General features: G+C 25.3%; 1 protein-coding gene across 1 annotated transcript; it reads right to left on the bottom strand.

Moving 5' to 3' along the window:
• Positions 1–186: 186 nt before the first annotated feature.
• Positions 187–22,761, bottom strand: LOC105362731 (GATA zinc finger domain-containing protein 14-like). Its single transcript, XM_011500218.1, has 9 exons — positions 22,241–22,761; positions 8,527–8,648; positions 6,017–6,104; positions 5,661–5,833; positions 3,210–3,310; positions 2,963–3,054; positions 2,169–2,417; positions 377–1,653; positions 187–210 (listed from the first exon to the last, which is right to left on the bottom strand). The coding sequence occupies exons 1-9, from the start codon at positions 22,362–22,364 to the stop codon at positions 187–189; spliced, it is 2,250 nt and encodes a 749-aa protein (XP_011498520.1). The 5' UTR covers positions 22,365–22,761.
• Between the last annotated feature and the right edge of the window lie 1,426 nt (positions 22,762–24,187).

Raw genomic sequence — 24,187 nt, 5'->3', positions numbered from 1 at the left:
CATCATTTAAATATATTTTTACTAACAACACCTACTTACAACATGTTTTTAAATCACAATGGCGTCTTAAATTATTTATGTATTCTTTATCTATTATTATATTTATTAAACCACATATATTAGGAACGGTTTCAATACAACTTTGATCACTTTCACTTTCAGAGTCATCCGAACAAATGTCTGAATTTAATTGTTCTTGACTTTCAATTTCTGTATTATGATTTTCAATCTTAAGATCATTATATTTATCTTTAATATTATTCGGATATTGAATCTTAAGTTTTTTCCAGTTATCTGTATTATCTTTTTCAATCTTTATATTGTTACTATCCCCCGCGGTGTTTTTATTTTCATTCGGATGTTTAACTTCTGTTACTTTTGACTTTTCATGCATAACCTTTTTCATAATGTTAGTTTTATTCTTTTTTGAGTGCCCGTGTATATCCCAAGCATTTTTCTCTGTTTTCCCATGTATTTCATCCATATTATCCGTGGTATTATTTTCATGGTAATCACTAATTCCATCCATATTTTCCACGGTATTGAGATGAGAATGACTAATTCCATCCGTACTCTTCATGGCACCTCCATGAGAATGACTCATTCCATCCGAATTCTCCACGGCACCTCCATGGGAATGACTCATTCCATCCGAATTCTCCACGGCACCTCCATGGGAATGACTCATTCCATCCGAATTCTCCACGGCACCTCCATGGGAATGACTCATTCCATCCGAATTCTCCACGGCACCTCCATGGGAATGACTCATTCCATCCGAATTCTCCACGGCACCTCCATGGGAATGACTCATTCCATCCGAATTCTCCACGGCACCTCCATGGGAATGACTCATTCCATCCGAATTCTCAACGGCATCTCTATGTGAATGACTCATTTCATCCGAATTCTCCACGGCACCTCCATGGGAATGACTCATTCCATCCGAATTCTCAACGGCATCTCTATGTGAATGACTCATTTCATCCGAATTCTCCACGGCACCTCCATGGGAATGACTCATTCCATCCGAATTCTCAACGGCATCTCTATGTGAATGACTCATTTCATCCGAATTCTCCACGGCACCTCCATGGGAATGACTCATTCCATCCGAATTCTCAACGGCATCTCTATGTGAATGACTCATTTCATCCGAATTCTCCACGGCACCTCCATGGGAATGACTCATTCCATCCGAATTCTCAACGGCATCTCTATGTGAATGACTCATTTCATCCGAATTCTCCACGGCACCTCCATGGGAATGACTCATTCCATCCGAATTCTCAACGGCATCTCTATGTGAATGACTCATTTCATCCGAATTCTCCACGGCACCTCCATGGGAATGACTCATTCCATCCGAATTCTCAACGGCATCTCTATGTGAATGACTCATTCCATCCGAATTCTCCACGGCACCTCCATGTGAATGACTCATTTCTTTCGAATTCTCCACGGCACCACCATGTGAATGACTCAATCCGCCCATACTCTTCCTGGCACCTCCATGTGAGTGACTCGTTCCAACTATACTCTTCATCGCACTTCCATGGGAATGACTCATTCCATCCATATTCTCCTTGGTATTTCCATTGTAATGTCTAAGCGTCCATTCCCTTCCAAATTTTCGCAAATTGTAATCTGTAACTGTGTTCGATCGTTCGTTAATAGTATTTAATCCATTCATACTACGTTGAAGGATTCCGTGCTTATGAATCAAATTCCTTTCATTTCCAAATGCTCCAAAATTATGATAGTTAAATATTACTGTTTTTTTTTTTTACTCTTTATCGAACTTGGAGTTTTAAATTTATTCCAAGTACTGGTTCTAAAGTCATTCATATTTTCATTTTTTCTACTATTAAAAAATAGTTTAAAATAGCGATTATTTGTTTTCGGTATTTTCTTAATAGTGCTTAACGAATTTACAAATTTATATTCATTCGGGTTTTCATTCATAACGTCACTCATATTTTCATTCGGATTACTATTTAAGATTTCGAAGTTATTATTAATGTTCGATTTATTACTATTTTTAAATATATTTTTAAATATATTTTTAAATTTATTCAGTCTTCCGTTAATTTTCATTAACGAACTTATAAGTTTAAGCTTATTCAAGATGGCAATTAAAACGTTATTCTTATTTTCTTTCATATTACCGTTCGAGTTTTCTTGGTTATTATTATTCGTTTTGTTATTTTCTGCAACCTTATCATCTTTGAGTGTTTCCAATGAATTTCCATTAGGAATGTTGTTCTGGTTCACATGTATGTTTATATTTGTTTTTTGATTATTATTATTATTGTCTTGCATTTCTGAGTTTTGCAAATTTGATGACATATTGTTTAAGTTTGAATTTTTTGTTTCGTTGTTGGGAGTGCAAGCATCCGTCACTGGATTTTTTATACCTTTTTTTTTTTTTTTAAATTATTAGAATATTATTAAAAATTTACAATTAATTGTATACATAAAAAAGTATAATAATCTTATATTATTAAAAGTATCGATAATAATTTATTATTATTGTAAAATGCTTTATATTCACATTTTTCATAAATTTATAACTAAATGTTTTAATCACATGTGTCTGATGAATCTATTATTCCTTATATTGTGAATATATTTAATATAGTTTTTGCTATAACGTATTATCAAATTTTAAGTTATTAATGATTAAATATTACAAGGGCATGAGATATTGATTTTTTCATGCATCATTTAAATTATCATTTAGAATATAGGAATCTTAATAATTATGTAATATTATTTTTCTTAAAGAATCAGGTGATTTCCTATTTAGAAAAATCATTACTTTTAGTTGGCACGTATATGGAGAATATATTCTACGATGGTGTTATTATTAAATAAGTATAATAAAAAATAGAAGTTTATTATGTAATTAAGGTTTAACGAATATAATTTTTCAAAATAATTAGAATATTTGATTGCTCACTACAAAGTCCGGGATACTGAGTTGATTTCACCAAATTTCCACCACATGAGGTATTCCCAACTTTATAAGGCTGATTGTTTATATTATTACCACTGGAAAATATATCATTGCATTGATAATTGTATTTAATAATTGAGATCGAAAATTAACATAGACTCGAACTATCGCGATTTAATATAATATAATTTACTCTACATTAATTAATAAATTCAAATTACCCAGTATAAGAAAAAAAAAACATACTCACGCTGGACCATAATTACAGACGTAAAATTTATTAACCATATCGTTTGGCTTACTGTAACGAATGTATCCACATCCTACCAAGTAAGTGCTTGACCAAATTACCTGTAATAATTATAAATAGTTAAATAACTTCATCAATTCAAACGAACCTACAGAATGTTCTAAAAAATTTTCTTACAATTAATTAATATTTAATATGATAAATTATGATCAAATAGAGATTAAAATTTAAAAAAAAGTTATATTATATAAGAATGTTGAGCTTAAATTAAATTTATGCTTTTCTTCTACCAGAATATTGATTTTATTTACAAGATAAAGCGTTTTTCGTACATTAATAAACTAATTTAATAATAACATTGTATAATGTAGAATATTTATTATAACATAATTGTTTTAGAAAGTCGGTGATAAAATTATCTGTAATTTTGAATTATTCTTTTATAAATTTTTGAACTTTTGAAATTTTGTTAATTAATTCACAAATTTAGTAATATATCCATAAATTATAAATAATATTGTAATTAGATAATCTTCTTCATTTCATTCGAGTTTTTAAAATATTGTGTTTTCATAAAATAGCTTGACTTTTAAATAATATTAAAAAAGAAGAATAACTTTCAGTTTACGTAAGAATATTAAATGTCAGATGAAAATTTAATGTATGACTTTCATAAAAATAGTATAACTAAATTACAAATAAAACGATATAATTTGAATCTGAAGAAACTTTCTATTCTTTCAATGGGCTGCATAGTTTTTTGGAATTTCAGATGTTATGCAATTTCTTTGATAATAAGTAATTATAAACTGCTACTTATATTGGATAATTTCACAATTAATTCGTTCGTCATAGAAATAATTGAGAGAAAACTTATTATTTGTTATTAATGCAAGAGATTTTTTTTATAATAATTGTCCATATTAATACTAAAAAAATGACAGGATTAAATTTACTTTAAAAAATTTTAAAACTAATCAGCGATCGGTTATGAATTTTCAATAGTTAGATGTTATAATTGTTAACAAATATTTTCATTTTCTTTGCATTTTTGTGGCCAAGTTCTTGTTTTTTTTTTTTTTTTTTTTTTATATATAAAACAGCTTACATTTCCTTCATTTTGGAATATACAAGATTATTATTTAATTTGATTCTACAATTTATTCTTGTACAATTTATTCTTTAATTCATTTTTTAAACGGTTAATAATCTCTCATTAAACATTAAAATATTTTTTATATAAAGATTTTACCAATTTTTAATATCTTTCATTGCTGTTATTTATCATTATTTTATCATTTATTATTAACTAAAATTTTCAAACATCATATTTATGCTTTATCAATAATAACAAAAAAATTGAGACAAGTCAATTTGATTTTAATAAAAAAATCTTCAAACTTAAACACCGGAATGTATTTATAGCTAAATTTTTAATTACGAAAAGATATTTTCCTTAGCAGGAATAAATAAAAATTTAAACTAATAAGAGCATATTTTCCGGATTTTTAGTAATATTGAATATTATGTAACCAATAAGATAGCCATTTATTATGTATACTTTAAAATTTCAAAAAAAAAACAAAAAAAAAAAAAAAAAAAAAAAAAAAAAAAAAAAAAAAAAAAATGGAATGAGAATTAAGATAATTTTGATAAATAAGCGTAGAACATTTGTAATGATACGTTGGCAATTTTTCAAGCTATTAAATTTATATGATATCAAAATAATTTTTTTATTTGAAATGGTAAATAGCTTATACAGATTTATGATTGAGATTAATTCAGATGTCCATAAAGTAAGCCGTGAAAGTTGTATGTTCAGAGCAATCTAAGGTTGATCTGTTATGAATAAAGTTTCGAAATTCTGAAAAGTGTAAAAGTTTAAGGAAGTCGCATTTTTGTAGAGCACATATTATAAAATAGTATGCGAAAGAATTCTGATAAGCATCTCAAAGTTCGATAAAAAATTATAGAAAGTTTTACATGATAAAAATTTCTCCCACACACGTCTTCATAGAATATTATAAACAATTAATGTTAATATTAATATAAATATAATAAATTACAAATTTTATAAACGAATGTATTATTTGAAAAATTGTATATTTTATTACATACAGTTTTCATTAAACAACTTACACATGTTTAAAAGATCCTTGTTAATAATATATTTTTATAAAATATAAATGTGTGATAGTAACGATTACTTCAATCTATAAGAGAGATTTTTTTTTTTAATTTGTAAATATAATTTATAATTGTGCCAAATTTATACTTATAAAGTTTATTAATATAATTAAATCTATATATTCAATAAAATGAGAGGTTAAAAAAAAACATTAACATTAACGTTAGTGCAATATCTTGTATAAGTAAATATATCTTTAATTAATTAAGCAATGACTGAATATTTATAATATATTTAATTTGAATTATGAGTAAAAATTTTACCTGTGTATAATGTCCAGTATTTGAATAATTTTCATAATTAATTTTTCCGAACACGTACATTTTGAACTCATTGAACCAATTAGTTATTTGTTTAGTAAATTCTATAAGTTTGACCTTCTCCGGGCTGCCTGACATCATTGTTTCTCCAATATTTTGACCGACTGAGAATCTCCCTGTTGGTTAATAAAAAACAATTTGTCGAATTGATACATTAAAAAAAATTGTATTAAATGTTTATACGGGAGAGTCAGTGCGCGCGCGTGTGTGAGAGAGTGAGAGAGATAGAGATAGAAAGAGAGAGAGAGAGAGAGAGAGAGAGAGAGTGTGTGAAAATTGCTTTGGGACAATATACCCACCATCTCTTCTATCCGCGTTGCTGTTATGCTCGAAGGTGCACTGATTCGCCCACTGTTGGGCTCCTTTGGCCAGCTCCTCGTCCCAGTACTTGAGCCGTAAAAATTATTTTTTTCTTGTTGTAATTACAGAAAACTGAATAACTGCACATGCTAAATCTTTCATTATGAAATCCCATTCGTTATAAGTAAATTTTATTTTCCAATTTGTAGAAACAATTAGGGTAAAGTTTTGTTGAAATCCTTGTCAAATAAATAGACTTACGATATTTAATTATTTACACGTTTTTCAAATATTCAAAATAATTTTATTGTTATACGTTGGCAAAAAATTGTGCTGAGATAAATTAGTATTTAAAAACGAAACCAAAATTATATTTTATGAATAAACAATTTTAATTTTATTCAATTTTGTCTTCCTATTTTATTAACTTTCGAAGAAGATAATCTTTATTTTTGATCTACAGGACCATTATTGTTCACATTCATAAGAACAAAACAAATAGTAACTAATATATCTTAAAATAATCGAGAGATGACTTTCAATGATTAGTAATGAAATATCTGTACAATTACTATTAATAATGTCTAAAGCATAATCAACAAATTTTTTTTTTAATATATAATATATTTACACTGTCTTGAAAGATCAGTAAAAGTTATATAATTTCATTTCCGGAAGTTAATTGTCAATCGCTTCTTCTAATTTACAAATTTACAAATTTATTAACTTTTTTTTCAACTTGGCGACAATAAGGAAATACCTAACGCAAGATATATTGTTCAATGGTTTTGGTAAATATCCATGATTATATTAAATAAATACTGTATCGTGTACATATTTAGATAATTTATTAACTTTAGTGATTTATTATACTGGTGGCATTTGAAAATGATTTAAATCTATTAATTTTAACAAGTATTAACAATAATTTTTAATACATTGCATATTTTTATGAAAAAAAAAATGTTTAATTTACTTTATCTCTACGAACGAAGTGATAATTTGTAAGTAGGATGCAAAAATAAATAAACTAAATTACTTAGCATTAAAAAATATTTTGATTCAACGGATAACTCCAACCTTCTCAAATATAAGTTATAAAGGGAGCTTATTTATAAAATTAATTGAAATTATTGACAATAATATTATATAGAATATTGAGTGCTTAAAATCTATATTATACATTATTTATTTGATAATATGAGTTGTCGATATATGTTTTGAAAGAAAATGACATTATTCTATCAATGTCATAAATGTAAATATATTCTTCAATAAGATTGGATAAGATTATATTTTACATTATTTTTAAAATCAAATATGTTTCTCGTTGAGCATAACAAATTGAGAAAAACATCATATAATTATTATTCCGTCAATCTACGATTTTCAATCAATAATATATTAAAAAATTAGTAAAATTAGCAAAGTTTATATTTAAATAAAAATTATTTTATTTTTTATATCTTCGGAGACCACAAATTTTATTATCTTATTATTATTGATGATAATATGAGAAAAATAAATCAATAGACGAATAAATAATTTAGATATTTTATAAATTTATAAATTATCTTGTACCAAAATTTATTAATTAACGGCTCTTAAATAATGTACTACTGCTATAGCGGATTGATTTTATTTTCGAGTAAATTAGTAATTTTATATATATTGTTTAGTACATCGTACGAAAATTTTAACGCTTTTGATTATAATTATGTATTAGTCAGTGAAATTTATATACCGAACCTCGTATATTGTTTTGGCATTATGAAAAATGATTTTCTCCCTTACGAAGGATATTGAACATTAACGAACGAAATAATTATAAATGTAATCTATTAAATAAAGTTTTTTCTTTGTTGTTGCTTTCATCAATATTATCAAAAGAAAAGTTTTTGTATAAAATAACTATCATCTTATAAAAGTACGGAAATAAAATTATTGTATTCTATAAATTGAAGATTAATAAAAAAAAAAAAAAAAAAAAAAAAAAAAAAAAAAAAGTAAAAACCAAAAATAAAATTATCAATATAAAATTTGTCTATTATTTATAATAGATTTATAAATACAATAATGTTTATTAATATACATGTAACCAACTAAAATATTAAATTATTTTTAATTTTCAATTTTTAATATTTTACGATTAATTTATGTATTAAATATTAAATATACGTATTCTTATGTTTTAATGTACATATTTTATATATATATATATATATATATATATATAAATATATTATTTTTCACTGACAATAGTCAGCTTTCACTGAAAATGTATTAAACAAATTGTAATTTAAAGTTCATCAAAACAATGATAATATTTAAAGAGACAAATTTGCTTTATCAATGCATTCACGATCGTAGTTTGATGTCTATGATTAAAAAATATATTGATTCTCGTAGCAATGTGATATAAATATATATTTGCTTCGTACATGAATAAATTGCTCTTGTCTCTTTCAAATTCATTTTTAAACAAAAATACCCATTAGATATATATTACCATTTGTTGTATATTAGCAGCTCGAGGTTGATTATTGACTAATCCATTCGCCACTTGCTGTCGCAAATAATTATGGTGATTGACAATCTCATTTTTGATGCTGCATGATAACCCATTATTATCTGTAAAAGAACACGAAAAAATTGTATTGTTTAACAAGCACGTGAAGTTTATCGAGCAAATGAAAATATTGGTATTAAGTATAATTTCATGAGATTATTACTATTATCAATATTACAAAGGAAGTTTTGTATGTAAACAAAAAAACTAATGTGGCCAATACACATGAAGTATAATTATCGAACAGTCGAATAATATTTATTCGATATCAATTGTATATTTAATATTTAATGAACTATTGCTTCTTTTTTTTTTTTATAGTTTAAGATCGTGTCAAAATTAATATGATATATTACTTAAGTTGGACCAAGTACTATTGCATATCATAATGGGAAATGTTATGAATGATAATCTTAGATCACTGTGAAAAAAATAAATAGACGCATGTTCCGTAATGGTTGAGTAACTTTAATAATATTCGAAGTTATCGGATTGTATTTATATTTTTATATATGGTAATTTTGTATATCAAAAATGAAATTTTATTTAAAATTATTTATATCTATGTAAATTAAAAATAAATAATCTTCGCCAAATTTTTCGACGTATGAACGAACTTTATTACTATAGAGTATCACGTTATTATAATTTTATTAACATATCGTGTTAGTAAATAATACCATAATTTTTAATAATGATAAATATAATACCAATATAATACGAAAATTGAATAAATATAAACAATTTTCATTTTAAAACATTTATTAAGTTGAGAAGAGTTTGTTAAGGAATTATTTTGTTTTATTTTTAATTTTTTTATATATTCACCAAACTTATTTATTGATTATTATTTATTTATGCTAAAATTAAAAATCACATTCAGAATAAAATTAGTATACAAACATGACTGCATTATTTCTTTAAATTTGTTAATATTTCTAAAATTTTGTCATTTAATCATGTCGTTATCATTGGTTTTTTCATCAAGTTATGGAAAAATTTAATGTCGTTATCGGTCTACAACTAATTGAAAAATTTGTTTTCAGAAAGTCATTTAAAAATAGGATCTGTATAAATTTTTCAAAAGATTTTAATTAACTATAACATAGATTGAGAATGAGATTGATTTAAAATAAATTTTCAACATAAATCGAAAATACAAAATCAAAAGATTAATTACACGCACGAATTTAATAACCACTAACCGGAGATCGGAGAAATAGTAAAAGTTTTGCCATTCATTAATAATAATCACAATCTGTTTATATTTCAAAACTTCATTATTTGTAATCATGCTTAAATGATGAAGTACAATAGTAGTAGTCGTCTAAAAAAAAAAAATCTAATTAGAAAATTATGATGTAGCTGTAGAAAGTTATTAAAACTTTGTATTCATAATTGCGTTGTTGTTAAGATTCCTATAAAAACGGTGTTTAATTTAATAATTATAATGAAACGGTTTTTTTTTTTTTTTTTTTTTTTTTAAACTTTTTATTCGGATAATTACGTGAATCGCTATTATTAAAAAGTCAGATAACTTATGTAAAAAAAGTATGTTATTGTACCAATTATGTTTTTAATAAAAAATTGTCCTTATAAACTTTTATAATTTATTTGGATAAGTAGTAATAAATGTAATGCCTTAAAATTTCAAAAAATATTTTATGTGAATAAATAGAAATAAAAAATTTTTCTATATACAAAACAATTAATTTAATAAAATTACAACAATAATAGCTTAAATAATGGTCATCGCAATAATCAGTACAAGAGAAAAGGACACCTTGAATAACGTAGCAAGACCAATTTCTTTTACATCCTACGATCGATGATAAAACTCTACTTATGGTATTGATAATAATAGAGATATTTTAATAAAAGTGCTTATGTAAGTACATCGTAGCATACGAAATTTCAAATAACAGTCGAAATTACGGTTAAAAAGTGCCCTATAATTGCACATATAATTATTAATTTACTTATAGATAAATGAATAAAAATGCAAATACCGATTAACTATGCAATCGATATAAAAAAATTTGTTGGTGCGTCAAAAATTCTTTATCTATTGCACGTGTATAACAATATACGAAGCCGAATTATTGATAAAAATTAATTAAAAATTCCGCAAAGTATAACCTTTGTCGGCCTAGAATTTTATAAGCCTATCGTGATTAAAACTTTAATTGGAAATTGAATTATTTTATGATTTCGTACAAATATTAGTTAACACCAATATCACCTAATGCGTGTAGTATAAAATTTATAAAAGAAAATTGAGCTGAAAAAATTTCTGGAAGAGCTGATAATGAACAACGACGAAACACTGTTTTTTATTTATAGATTCCATTGATGAAGAAAATTAAATTTCAGTTATTCGAACAATGTTGAAAGATAATGTAACATTCGAGGATAAGTGCACATGAAAAATCTATACATTATTACAAGAGAATAAATATAGAATAGAAATATGGAAATATTTACTAACGATAGATTTATTTAAAGGTCTAAATTATCATCTAATAAGATATCAATTGTACACGACGAATTACATTTAATGCAATATTTTGTTTCTTAATAATTAAAAGAGAAATAATTATATTTACTCCAATTAGAGAGTAACTATTATAAGCTTATGAAACGAATATATTGAATCTAATGAGATTTCGAATTGTTACACAATTTTCATTATGTAATTATAAATTAATTATATTAGTGAGAAATAAGAAAAATCACTCGAGTTTACTTGTGCATTGTAGTAAAAATAGAAATTTCATTGATTAATGATCGATAGCTAAATGGTTCAACAAAATAATTTTAATTTCTTTTAAGATTTTACGATTTTACGTAAATTATAGACAAATGAACGTCGGCATTAGAGTTTTATTGAGAATACAAACTGGAAACGAATCTGTATCAATTTAATACAGAACCACTGTTAAACGTAGAACACGGCAGCCCTTTGTTACTGTCTAAACTCATCTGTAACTTGTTGATTGTATGAAAATTGAGTTTCCTATAACAGAAAAACTCATTAAACAACTTCATTTATATAGATAATAATTTAATGGGAGCTAATGTAATTAGAAAATTAACGTATACTTATAAGCTATTAATAAAATTATGAATGAAGGCCGATTTCTATGAGAAAATGTTCATCAATCAAAGAGTAGAATATAAAGTATTTTAGAGCTTCAAAAGAGTTAAGATGCTAAAATAATTAAAACTAATGTTAAAAGTTCAATGATTATTCAATTAATTGCAATACCTTAAGAGTATTGTAAAATTTACAATCCGACAAGTTTATTCGAAGTATCATAGTAAAGGATCATAGAATGATGCATTTTATTCTCAAAATGTGAAGTGACTCGGAATGAGTTTGTACTCGACGAGATCTGTGCACAGTGCATAAACTTAAATAAAGAATTAACTTCATTTAATGATATTAAATTCCATGATCATGATCAATGAAACTTCGAAATTTCTTAAAAGTTATCCGATTCTTTAATGCTTAAAAAAAAAAAAAAAAAAAAAAAAACGTATATAGAAATTATCTTTTTATAATATAATATGATAATATAACCAGACAGAAATTTATAAAGTCATCTAACATTAAAAGTGTAAGGTAATTTAAATTGCCGAAAATACTATCACAAACTATATACGAGTAATTAATAATAATTTGGTTGTTTCATCGTCAAAAAGCGGAAAATTGCGCGAATATTTTATTATAATTTGAAAGCTTTCGAAACTACAGGTAGAACAGAATACAGTATGGAAAATAAAATTGAAAATAATTAAATGTGTTAAGTACACAATTAAAAAAAAAAAACAAAAAAACATTTCGTTAAGCTTATTAAAAGAAAAATAACATAAAGTTCATTAAAATCAGAAGTTTTTAGCCTCTTAAGACAATATTCCTCATTAAGTAAATTAATAACGCGGACGGAGTAACGTATAAAGTAATACAAAAATTTATATGAAAAATTATATTCATTAACAAAATAATACGTAGAAATACATAAACGATTCACGTTTTCGAATGAATTCCTCAATTGGAACCGTAATAATTAGAAAATTATATTATTTAAGAGCTAAAAAAAAAAAGAATTTACAAAATGCGATGGTCTAAAGATATTGGTTTCCGTGTATAAAGATTTTGTTACGGTAACAGGTAATATTGAATTAGTATGAGATTTCAGTATCTGTATATATTAGTGAAATTTGTTGCAAAGCCGTATAATAATGATATTTATATGATATATTCAGATTGATTTCGATGGTACTTTATATAATGCAATATAATACAATGTAATGATCGAAGTCTGAAAATATAATGAATCAATGCATTAATAAAATAGTATATGAAACAAAAAATCATATGCGATTGTGTAAATGTAATATCGATGATTATAATACGTCCAATTAGTCTGTTGAACAAGTTTGCTTATTCGCTTCTTTTTATCACCTTCATTGTGGCAATTCCTCTTTGTAGCATCAAATAATAATAATAATAATAATAATAATAATAATAATAATAATAATAATAATAATAATCTACGTTTAAAATAAAATTGTCTTTATTCAACTAGGAACAAAATATATTTGTTACTATTTTATAATAAATTGGCACGGCAGAAGTGTCGCATCACCTACAATTAAATAAATACGTTGTATCTAAAAACAGCTGGAAAATAACCATTAGCTGTCTTTATTTTAGTTAACGCTGTTAAATAATACATTAAAAAAAAAAAAAAAAAAAAAAAAAAAAAAAAAAAAAACAAACAAACAAACAAACAAACATGAATAAAGAATAATTTTCATACAGCAGTATGTAAAATATTTGGCTATAATGGCAGTAATTTTTCAAATGCATACGCTCGCGCGACCTTAATACAATTGTACGCTGTTACATCGACTACATTTACATCGATATGTAGGACAGCACCTGCAATTATTCGCAGGCATGATGCACGATGTACAAATGCAATGTATGAATAAATGAAAATGGGTAAATTTTCTTTATCCGCAAAACCGCGACAATGGCTGATACTATACGAACGCTCAAGTTGTATAAGTTCCGGATGCATTTGCAAAAATAATCGATTAAGGTTGTCGATGTAAAATATTTAAAGCCAAATAAGGGATTTACTATCATTATTGCTTGACGTTAAACATAAATAGTATTAATGGAAAAGTATCGAGAGATTTTCAGACGATTCAAACGAAATTTCTTAAGATGAAACGAGTAATGACATATTTTAGTCAACTAACGTAGATGATATTTTAATATAGATACACCCGCACTTTCGAAAATAAATCAAAATCATAAGAAAATAATGTGAAAAGTGAGAATCAAGTAAGCAATGAAACTACGTATCGATTGGTTCAGCTTCTGTAAATATAAGCGGAAATACATGATAGTTACAATATGTGACACTTGCATGCACAGACAAATATATGTGAAAGTGTCGGGAGATTAAGCATATAACGGCTGTATGCCTTTATTATTGACAATAATCATGAAAATATTAATAACAAAAATTCAGAGTATTCAATTTAAAATGCTTATTAGGTTTATCTTCTTTGCAGACAGAAATGATTTGATGAAATCGGTCATAATCGAATCTAAAAATTCGTGATATAATTATAGAATTAATTGAACAATTATTATATTAACCATTACTTCAATTAATGTCAAATAAAAGAACCATAAAATATAAACGACAATAAAATAACATTTTATTTATCAAATGCATGCAAATAACGACAATTCATATTATGCAAATACATGATGCCATAATATTCAAATGTTTTGCAAATACCAATACCGACAATCATACACGGCATATACATACCGATTTATACATACATTACCTATTAAATTAATGAAATAATTAGAATTTTTATCATTTATTCTCCAGATATATATATATAATATAGCCAAATAAAGATTCATGACGATAATGATAATTTCGTTCCCATTATTGAATTCGCATACATTTATATGCATCCTTGGGCTCGAATTTTCTGCTAATTTCTCTGTTGCCTCGCTCCATTGACGCGTCGTTACTCAAATTTCTCATGCTGTGACTTGATCCGTATCGAATTCCATTTTGGCAGATTGTTCAATCGACAACAAACAACCGAGATTTTCCGTTAAATACAGGCATCGAGGAAGCCTCTACTTCATCATTTCTCAAAATTGACATTGACAAACTATAGCAGAACAGCTGGTCAAGTTCGCGGTTCGCTCGAATTTCCTCTTCAACGCGATTTCAATCCAATCTAACACCAACATTCATATATATATATATATATATATATATATATATATATATATATTCTTTTATACAGTCGAGGATTCTTGGCTCACTATCGTTATTACCAATTTGCTTAAGAAAAAGTATTGTTCATTCGTTTAGGCCTACTTCACTTAATTATTCGTAGCTTATTATTATTAAACTTCAATGTCACGATACTCAGTTTTTATAATCCACTTAATAATCTCTCGCGATCTTAATATTTACAACTTACATACTTAATATCAATCTAAACAATAACATTATCGATATATAGTCTCTTTCTTACTCTGCAAATTATTTTTTAGCTAGTTTTTTCGTCAATTTAAAGTCCGCTAGGGGTTAATATTTTTTTTTAAATTAATAACTTCAGTAGACAGTAACAATAATTCATTGATAAGAGTTTATTTTATCTTTAAATTTCATTGTTCTTCAGTCTTTTATGCGTAATAAGTATTCGTAAATTTGGCGTGTGCAAATAGGTATTGGACACTTTTAAGTATTGGGTAGATGTAGATGTAGAGTAGGTAGATGTAGAAGTAGAGAAATATTGGGTAAGATACCATTGATTTCGTAGGCATGTTGTGCTTGAATTTGTACTTGCACTGGCAGGAACAAACGTTGTAATAGTTTTAAACGCTAAAGCGTTATTATTTGATTTCGGCATAAAAGTCTTTGGCACTGATTTTCAATAAATTCAAATAAAATTTGAGTTAATTGTATAAATTCTAAAGATACATATGTTGTAGGGCCAAAGAAATTTATTTTACTTTTCCCGACTCGCTTGAATCCCGAAGGAAACCAAAAATATGGTAGTTACCCGCCGCATTAAATTCATCATTAAAAAAATCTCGTTTATATATATAAAATAATCTCATAATGTTATTTTTTTTATTACGAAGAAAATTATATTTAAATGCTATTAGACTTTTATGTATCAAATCGACGGTTTTCTCTATATAGTCACATTTCTTAAGCAGCCCGACTTTTCAACATTTATTTAGCCGATTACTCGTTTATTTTTTACTATTTTTTACGTTCGAATATGCTCGCTTTTTTACTTATCGATATTGTTTATTTTCAATTCTAAAGTAATGCTTCATTAAACAGTTCAAGGCGTAGTCGTGATCGACAGTTTGAATATCAGTTATTTCGCTGCCCCGATTGTGCGCTTATTATACCTTAATGCGGTAAACGTTGATTTTCAAGTACGATATGTAGGGCCGTGCGGTATCAATTTTAATGTTGACTCGGTATTTTCAAATTGTGTCGATTCTCTTATTGCAATAGGTTTGCCATTGTTTTGCCCTATAATTATCTTGGACATCATAATAATAGGATTTTAAGTTTACGTTTTGCGCGAGATTTTTTTTTTTTAATACTTTTTATTAAATCATTGAATATTTAATTGCTTTGGAAAGACTTGGATTTTGAATGATTATACACTATCTATATGATGTTGTCTAAAAAAAAAAAAGAAAAGAAAAAAAAAACAAATGTACCACTTTCATGTTTATTATTTTGTAATCTGCAAGTATTTATCTTCTTTTATCCTTTGTAATTTTAAACATACGGAATTTCCATCCACACCTACTTTATATATAATTTTGACAATCAATTAATCTGATTTGTTTATCCTGCATTTCGGATAAAAGTAATAATTTACGAATCATTTGGTTTCTACTACATTTAAGAATGAAAATTTTATTAACATAATTTCTTAGTTTTAGGAAGTTACGCGTAACCGTTCGATATGATTTCTCACATTCCTCTATTCGATCTCTGGAAATCTACGTTTTTACTAAAATCTACTATTTTTAATAAAACTTGTAATGAGCATGTAAATGCAAATAAGCATTATTATAATTTTTTGTATTATAATTTTGTTCGTGATGCGAACATTTTGCAACTTTATTAGCGACTAACGTGCTCTTCGTTTCAATCGGGAAAAGAAAATTATTTTTGCAAAGTTCAACGTAAGTTAATTTGTTGCGGATTTGACTTATGTTTCTGCTTAAAACTTGTGCTATATTAAAATATAAATTATGTGATAAATTATATTATTCTTTCGGTTCTCTCATTTTTCTACACGAGTAGAATTTTTAATAACGTTTATATTAATTATATCGACAATTGGTATTAGTTTCGGATTCATTATACATAAATTAAGTAAATTTTTCTAATGTGATTTACGGTTAAATATATTAGTTAAATATTTATTGTGACTATTTCACTAGCGATAATACCATAATTCGATTATATTAATATATATATATATATATATATATATATATATATATATAATATAAATAATATATAACAATATAAAAGTTTAAAAATAATCGTCGTGTTCCGTTATTTAATTACAAATAATGTTTATACTGTTTTCCGTTACTATTTTTTCTTTGCTTATTACATTTAATATATTCGGAACCCTCATTGTTTCCGGAGCAATTGCAAACGATGTATTCATTATTCAACGCTCTTCTTTCTTTTCACGATATCCATGCGCTGTTATATTCAACAATTTGCGACGATAAGTTTATTGGAAGATATTTTATAGAAAATTTCCATATTCCTTAATCGAATAATGTTTCACATATATTATTTATAATCTCCTCTTATGCCAATGCCAATGGTTGGCTGACTTCCTTAGGCCAAAATTAATAATAATTTGATTTCTTACCAGAAAGCAAGGATACGTTGATTTAGGATTTAGTTGATCTAACCTACTCGTTCCTCGGTATTTCTTCCACTCTTCCAATGAATCGTCCATTGACCATAAATTATGTTCTTACACATCGCTCTGTTAATGTAAAAGGTTCATCAGCTTGACAGGCTTAGTTATTAATAGTTATTTGCGATCATCGGTCGTGCTCCTCAAAATCTTCAAAAAACATAATTTTAATTTTCCACCATCTGTACATTCACAAATACAATCGAGAAACTGATTGTAGAATCTTAAATTATCTTAAGTTTAATGCTTTCTACAATTGTGAGCCTATTGATATTAACATTTTTTTGCTTTTTTACAATTGGTGTTTTTATTATACATACCTTGTCCTCGCGTAATTTGAATAATTTATTAGTTATACGGTAGAAAGGAAGCGAGAAAAATGTTTTAATACAGTAAATACTTAAACATTATGCTACATAATACGAGAAAATAAAATAAAATAAGGGTAAAGATTGAACAATTGCAATAGAAAGATAATAATGTAAAATATAATTAATGTGGTAAAATCATAAGTTTGTTCAAACGAATAAATAGTTTATAATAAATGCGTAAACAACAATAAGAAAAGTAGTAGCTATAGTAATATGGATACTGTACAGTTAATTGCAGTTAAAAACTCGTGTATAGTTAATTAGCAAAAGCCATGAACTTGATATTTGTGAAATCATATCACACATTTTTCACATTTAAACAATTCTATTTTTCACATTTCTACAATTAAAATAGTAATCATAAACATAATGCGCTACACATTTATTATAATCTTTATTATTACATTGTTACATCTTAATTATAATACCTTCGTCAAAAATTTTAACCAATAAATGAATAAAAAAAAAAAAAAAAAAAAAGAAACACCATTAGATTATAAAATATGAAAATACTACATTAGTACTGATAAGCAATAACGATTGCTTATGGAAATAAACGAGAAGAAATAATAAATATTTAATTTAATTAATAATTTTTAACAAATTTTATTGAATCGTATGATATGGTTATTATAATGAAAAAGTTCTTACAAATAAATTGATTAAACTTATTAAATTACTAATAAAAGTATCAAATATTGTCTTTCAATACAGAAATATTTTACTCGTATTATTTATTGTATTCTTATAATAATTCATGTTATTCGATTATATTATTCAATAATAACAATATGTAAACAATAATGAGAGTTATGTTCGTGGAAACGGGGAGATAATTAGTTTTAAATGATCAATTGAACGGTGTCACACACAATGGTCCTGCTACATGACGAATTACACTTTCACAGTTTGTGCAACACGACGTGTATGAACGGTAATTGAACGCTAAGAAATAAGATGAAGAAAGAGAAAAAAAATTATTGTTTGCATAAATTGAAGAGCATAATGAAATGCAATTTAAAGAAGAGAAGCTCCTAGCGACATAAATGACAAAGAAATTTGAATCAGATAAATAATCATAATTACATTTACAGTCATTAGCCTATAGTTTACCTATCATTCTATTATCGAAGGAAAAATTTTTAGTTGGTAACTGTGTAAATTACTCGTATACGTTTAGTTGTATTTAGTAAAGAAATTACTAACTATAAATACATATAGTAATAGAATATTAGAATTTTACAATAGAGAAAGGAATAAAAATCGAGAAATAAGATTGATTAATCTTACAAATGACTAGTAACACATACTCACGAATACATATGTGTATGCGTATAATGGCACGTATACAAAATAGATTGAAAGAGCACGAGAAATTTGAGATGATAAAAGTAATGGAGGAGCGGAGAAAATTATATTCATAATAATCTTTAATAATGAGATATGTTAAAATAATAATAATTACTAATAAACATTGATAGTATGATGCAATCTAATGTAACAAAAAAAAAAAAGAAAAAAAAAAAAGTTAATTTTAATGATAAAAGACAGCATATGAAGGTTATTAAAGTAAGAGACTTGAATATCAGTGAGATACTTGACATATCGGATGCAAAAACATTATACATCAATCGTGACAATAGAGGATATTATGAATGAAATAATAAAAACTCATTTATTTTGTATATTGGTTACTTAAAATATGCTCGAAGGATTGGAATTGGAGTTTAATAGTGAATCGACGTCGGTATTTTCACTTTGTTTGTGGATAATTTATATTTCAATTCATTATTCGACGCTTATAATGAAAGAAATTTGGTTGAAAGGAGTCTTAGATAAGACAAGTGATGAGTCCAACAATTGAATTTAAAAATATTGAAAAATAACGATTATTATATTTATTTATGTTTATTTATACCAGAATTTTTATGCTTCATATCTTATGCTTAGTTATATAAGTTTTTTACACATATTCTTATTATTAAGTATATACTGATAAAATGCTTATGACTAATATCATACGATTTATGATAAACATTAACATAAGTGTTTATACTTATGGGAATATATTACGCAGCAGATACAATAACAAAATTTTATACCATCAGGGCAAATTCATGATATTATATATTTGTTAATATTAAAATAATATTGTACTACCATTTGTCATTATATAATAAAAAAGACAATGAAATTAGTAATGTAATTTTTAATGATTAACACAGAATTAATTATCCTATGCTTGAGGATAATTTACATTATAATTGAATGTACTTAAATTACTTATTATTATAGCCACAGATGGAAACAAACTCTTATTTAAAGATTTAAATACAATCCGTGAAATAGTATAAAATGGTATTAATTTTCGTGTTTGTTCTGATATCATTGCAGCAATATTTGTCATTGGCGAATAAATTTTTGCCTTGAAATAAATGTGATTAATCAAATGAGTAGAAAAACTAAATCAATAATGTAATTTATTTTTTCTACATTGGTCATTAAATATTTTTCGTTTAAGATAAAAACATTAATCTTTATTTTATCAATCAATGTCAGTTATAATACAATTTATAAATAGGAGATAAAATAGATTGATAAACTACAAAGTGAATAAGCTTAAATTCATAACCATATAACAAATTATATATTATGTAGAAAAAAATGTTATAGGATGCTTTCCATTTTTATTTATTTATTTATTATTTTTTTTTTTAAATATTATTCTTTAAAAGCAAGATAAAAAGCTACGTAACGAAAAGTATTAAATGTTATTTTAAATGAATTCTAATATTTTATTTTTATGCTATTAAATATCAATTTGACTTTTTTTATTGTTTCAAATGATTACTACTAGTCACATAAATCATTAAATAAAGCTTATATATATATAAAATATGTAAATATAATTAAAGTTCAAGTTCGTTCATACGTACATAAACAATCGTTAAAATGATTTTTTAATTTTTATTGTGATCAATTCATTTTTAGTTTATATTAAGAATTTAATTCATGTTATTAAGAATTGTGGTATATTTCTATAAAATTTTTTATTCGTACATAATAATGAAACAATAGGTTTGATAATATAGAAACTATAACAACTTAAATATCTATGATTTCACTAATAATTGTTACGTTAGTTTGAAATTTCAATCTAAAGAACAATCGAAACATGAAACTTTATAATTATTCAAATTTTTCCAAATTTCAATAGATTATTTACAAATGCACAGATAATATTTATCTAATGGCTATAACATAATTTAAGTATTTCCTAATTTGATTTTTTAAAATTAAAATAGATAATTTGATTAACAAATGAATAAATTAATTTAATTGGAGTCATAGCCGTTAGTGTAATAATAATTAATAATTTGGTTGTTACTTTGCAATTCCTCCTAAAGTATTGTAATTCAATTACATAAGTATAAATAAATAGATTTCAAAAAATAAAAATTACTTTCGTAATAGGAAATTTTCGTAAAATTTCAGCATGAATGCGTGATTTGTATTTGTCATGCATTAATATATAATATAAATGAAATTTACGTCATATCTTAAAGGAACCTCAATGGGAAAAATCTAATCTTTATAATTTCATTATTTGTAGTAAAAAACATCTAATCAATCATAAATTAAAACAAATAACATTATATTTTGACTTTTCTTTTATAAGAGATGAAATTGGAAATATAAATAACGGAAGGAAACTTTTCTTATAATTGAATAATTATGAAAAATTTATAAAAATAATGAAAAATGTAACGAAAATGTACTTTATTATAAAAACATGAAATATGTTCAAATAATCTGTTTGCGTACATTGTAAATGGTATTATTATAAGTAATGAATGAATAAATGTAAAAATGAATAAATATTGTAGATTAATAGAAAAATATAGATTTATACACCAATGTATTAACGCAAGAGATTATCAAGGACAATTTCATAATATAGTTAAGACTTAACATAAAAACAAAAAACAATGCATAATTTACCATCTTTACAATATTAATATCGTAATTTAGATAAATAATCGATAAATAATAAGGATTAGTATAGTTGCTCATTTAAAAATAAATTTTGAGCTATAAAATTACATTTGGTAAACTTGCCTAAACTAAATGTAACGAATACTTTATGCCAGAATATTTGCGTCTAAATAGCTCTCGATCAGTCATTATTCTCCGCTTCATCCTGCTGGTCTAAATAAATTTAAATGTCATTGTGAATCTCTTACCGTAAATATTATAGCCGGCACATCCGTTTCCTGCATCGACCCCATCTTTCTGTATACTCACAACAAAAATCGCAATGAGTACAAATGTCCTAACTCCATTCAAATTGGTCATAGTATTGCTCATTCACGGTGCAACTAACTTCTTTCCCTCTCAATAGGGAACTGATTTTTTCATAAGCTTGATTATCGATAGTTTCGCACGATGATTTATTAATAGGAACCGCATCGTCAAAACCATACGAATCAAAGGAGCCTACACTTCTTACATCTGTGCATGGATTATATGCTATTGGCTGCCCGGCGATTTCAATCGCAATAAAAATACGATGCTTTTTTCCTGCTATTGACTATGGAAAAATGAGACTTTATTAAATCGTATTTAAATAGTAAATGCGGCTCCTTATTTCATGCTTCTGCTAGCACATGTTCGATTTATTTGGCTAAGTATTTTTATTGGTCGATACAACATCATGAGACTGTATGTATGCGGAGCGTTTCGATTTTAACAAGATTTGCAATAGCCACTGTGAGAATTTAATATTTTACAAGTGTGCAGTCGTGCTATAAGAACAATTAAAAGTGACGCTATAAAGTCCCCTTTTTTCATTTTAATCGCTACTGAGGCGTGTATCATCGTCATTATGTATATGTAGATATGCTTATACTTGTTTATGCAGGAAATTGATTGAACGTATGCTGCACCGCAACCGTGTAGTCAAATATTTTCTACATGACCTTGGGTTAAATTGTACACTTATATAAGGATTAGAGTTACGCATTTTTCATGCGGCTATAAAAATAATTCATTAAAAGCAATCGTGTCATCTTAATTTAAGAAAATTTTATTTAAATGAAAAAAAAAAAAAAAAAAAAAAAAAAAAAAAAAAAATAGAAACGAAAAGAAAGAAATGAAATAAGAAAAGAAAAACGGACGTAGAAGTATCAGAAGTATGCTTTATTAGCTTTATAGAAAATAAATAGAAATAGTTCGGTTATTTTAGAAGTTTTTGAATTTATATATAAATACGCAATGTGTATATTAATTTATCATATATTAAAATACTTTTAAAGGCGATTATTAATTAATTAAATTACAGCCCAGCATTATAAAGAATCAAATCAAACATAAATAGCTGATTTGAATTGAAATAATTGTTATTAAAATGCTTTATAGGTTTATAGGTTTACTCTTTTCACAATGATTTTAAATTTAATATTTTAGTTGCGATCGTCGTTTCATAAATTGTACGCTTTTATACGAAAGTTACTTGTTAACATATGAGCATTTTAGGCTTTTTTTACGATATCATTGTGAAAATTTTTTATTATATTATATACGATATTTAATAGGAGTAGTCAAAAAGTCAAAGATATAATCGATATATAATCGATTATATTCGTGATTTATAGAAAATATAAAGCACATCTTACTATGCGTAATATACAATTGTTTTCATCATAAACAAGACAAACAACATTTCTGCTCTTATAAAATATTATATTATTCAGGTATTATCATAACCATATTAATAAAAAAACATGTGTAAAACAAGTTAAAAAAATAGTTAAAAAAAATTATTATTATTGTTATTATTATTATTGTTGTTGTTATTATTATTATTATTATTATTATTATTATTATTATTATTATTATTATTATTATTATTATTATTAAATAAAAATCATCTGTGTGAATTATATAATAAATATTTTAAAGGATAATACAATAATAAGTTGTAAATTGTTTGATTAAATATCAATTATATGTTCAGAACACAAAATGTAGTAAAATAATGTATAGAAATCCAGAAAAAAATACAAATAACTTTGTTGTTTCTGGATTATTTACATCTTTGAAGGCTTGGATTATATATTAAATAATAGTCAATTGAGGGAGACAATTTAAAGAATAAAAAGTATAGGCTTTGATAATTCAGTTGGAAGAAG

Source organism: Ceratosolen solmsi, unplaced genomic scaffold, assembly GCF_000503995.2.
Source record: "Ceratosolen solmsi marchali unplaced genomic scaffold, CerSol_1.0 scaffold41, whole genome shotgun sequence".
In the NCBI taxonomy this organism is placed as follows: domain Eukaryota; kingdom Metazoa; phylum Arthropoda; class Insecta; order Hymenoptera; family Agaonidae; genus Ceratosolen; species Ceratosolen solmsi.
The sequence above is the reverse complement of the archived record's forward strand: the minus strand, read 5'-3'. Positions and strand labels throughout refer to the sequence as shown.

What these genes read in the sequence shown, in the direction of transcription:
- LOC105362731 (XM_011500218.1), bottom strand. Translation starts at nt 22,364, where the DNA reads ATGAGCAATACTATGACCAATTTGAATGGAGTTAGGACATTTGTACTC. An exon ending in TGCCGGCTATAATATTTACG is followed by an intron (nt 8,649 to 22,240) that starts GTAAGAGATTCA and finishes GTTCTTTTACAG; the next exon opens with ATAATAATGGGTTATCATGC. An exon ending in GTCTGTAATTATGGTCCAGC is followed by an intron (nt 3,055 to 3,209) that starts GTGAGTATGTTT and finishes TATATTTTCCAG; the next exon opens with TGGTAATAATATAAACAATC.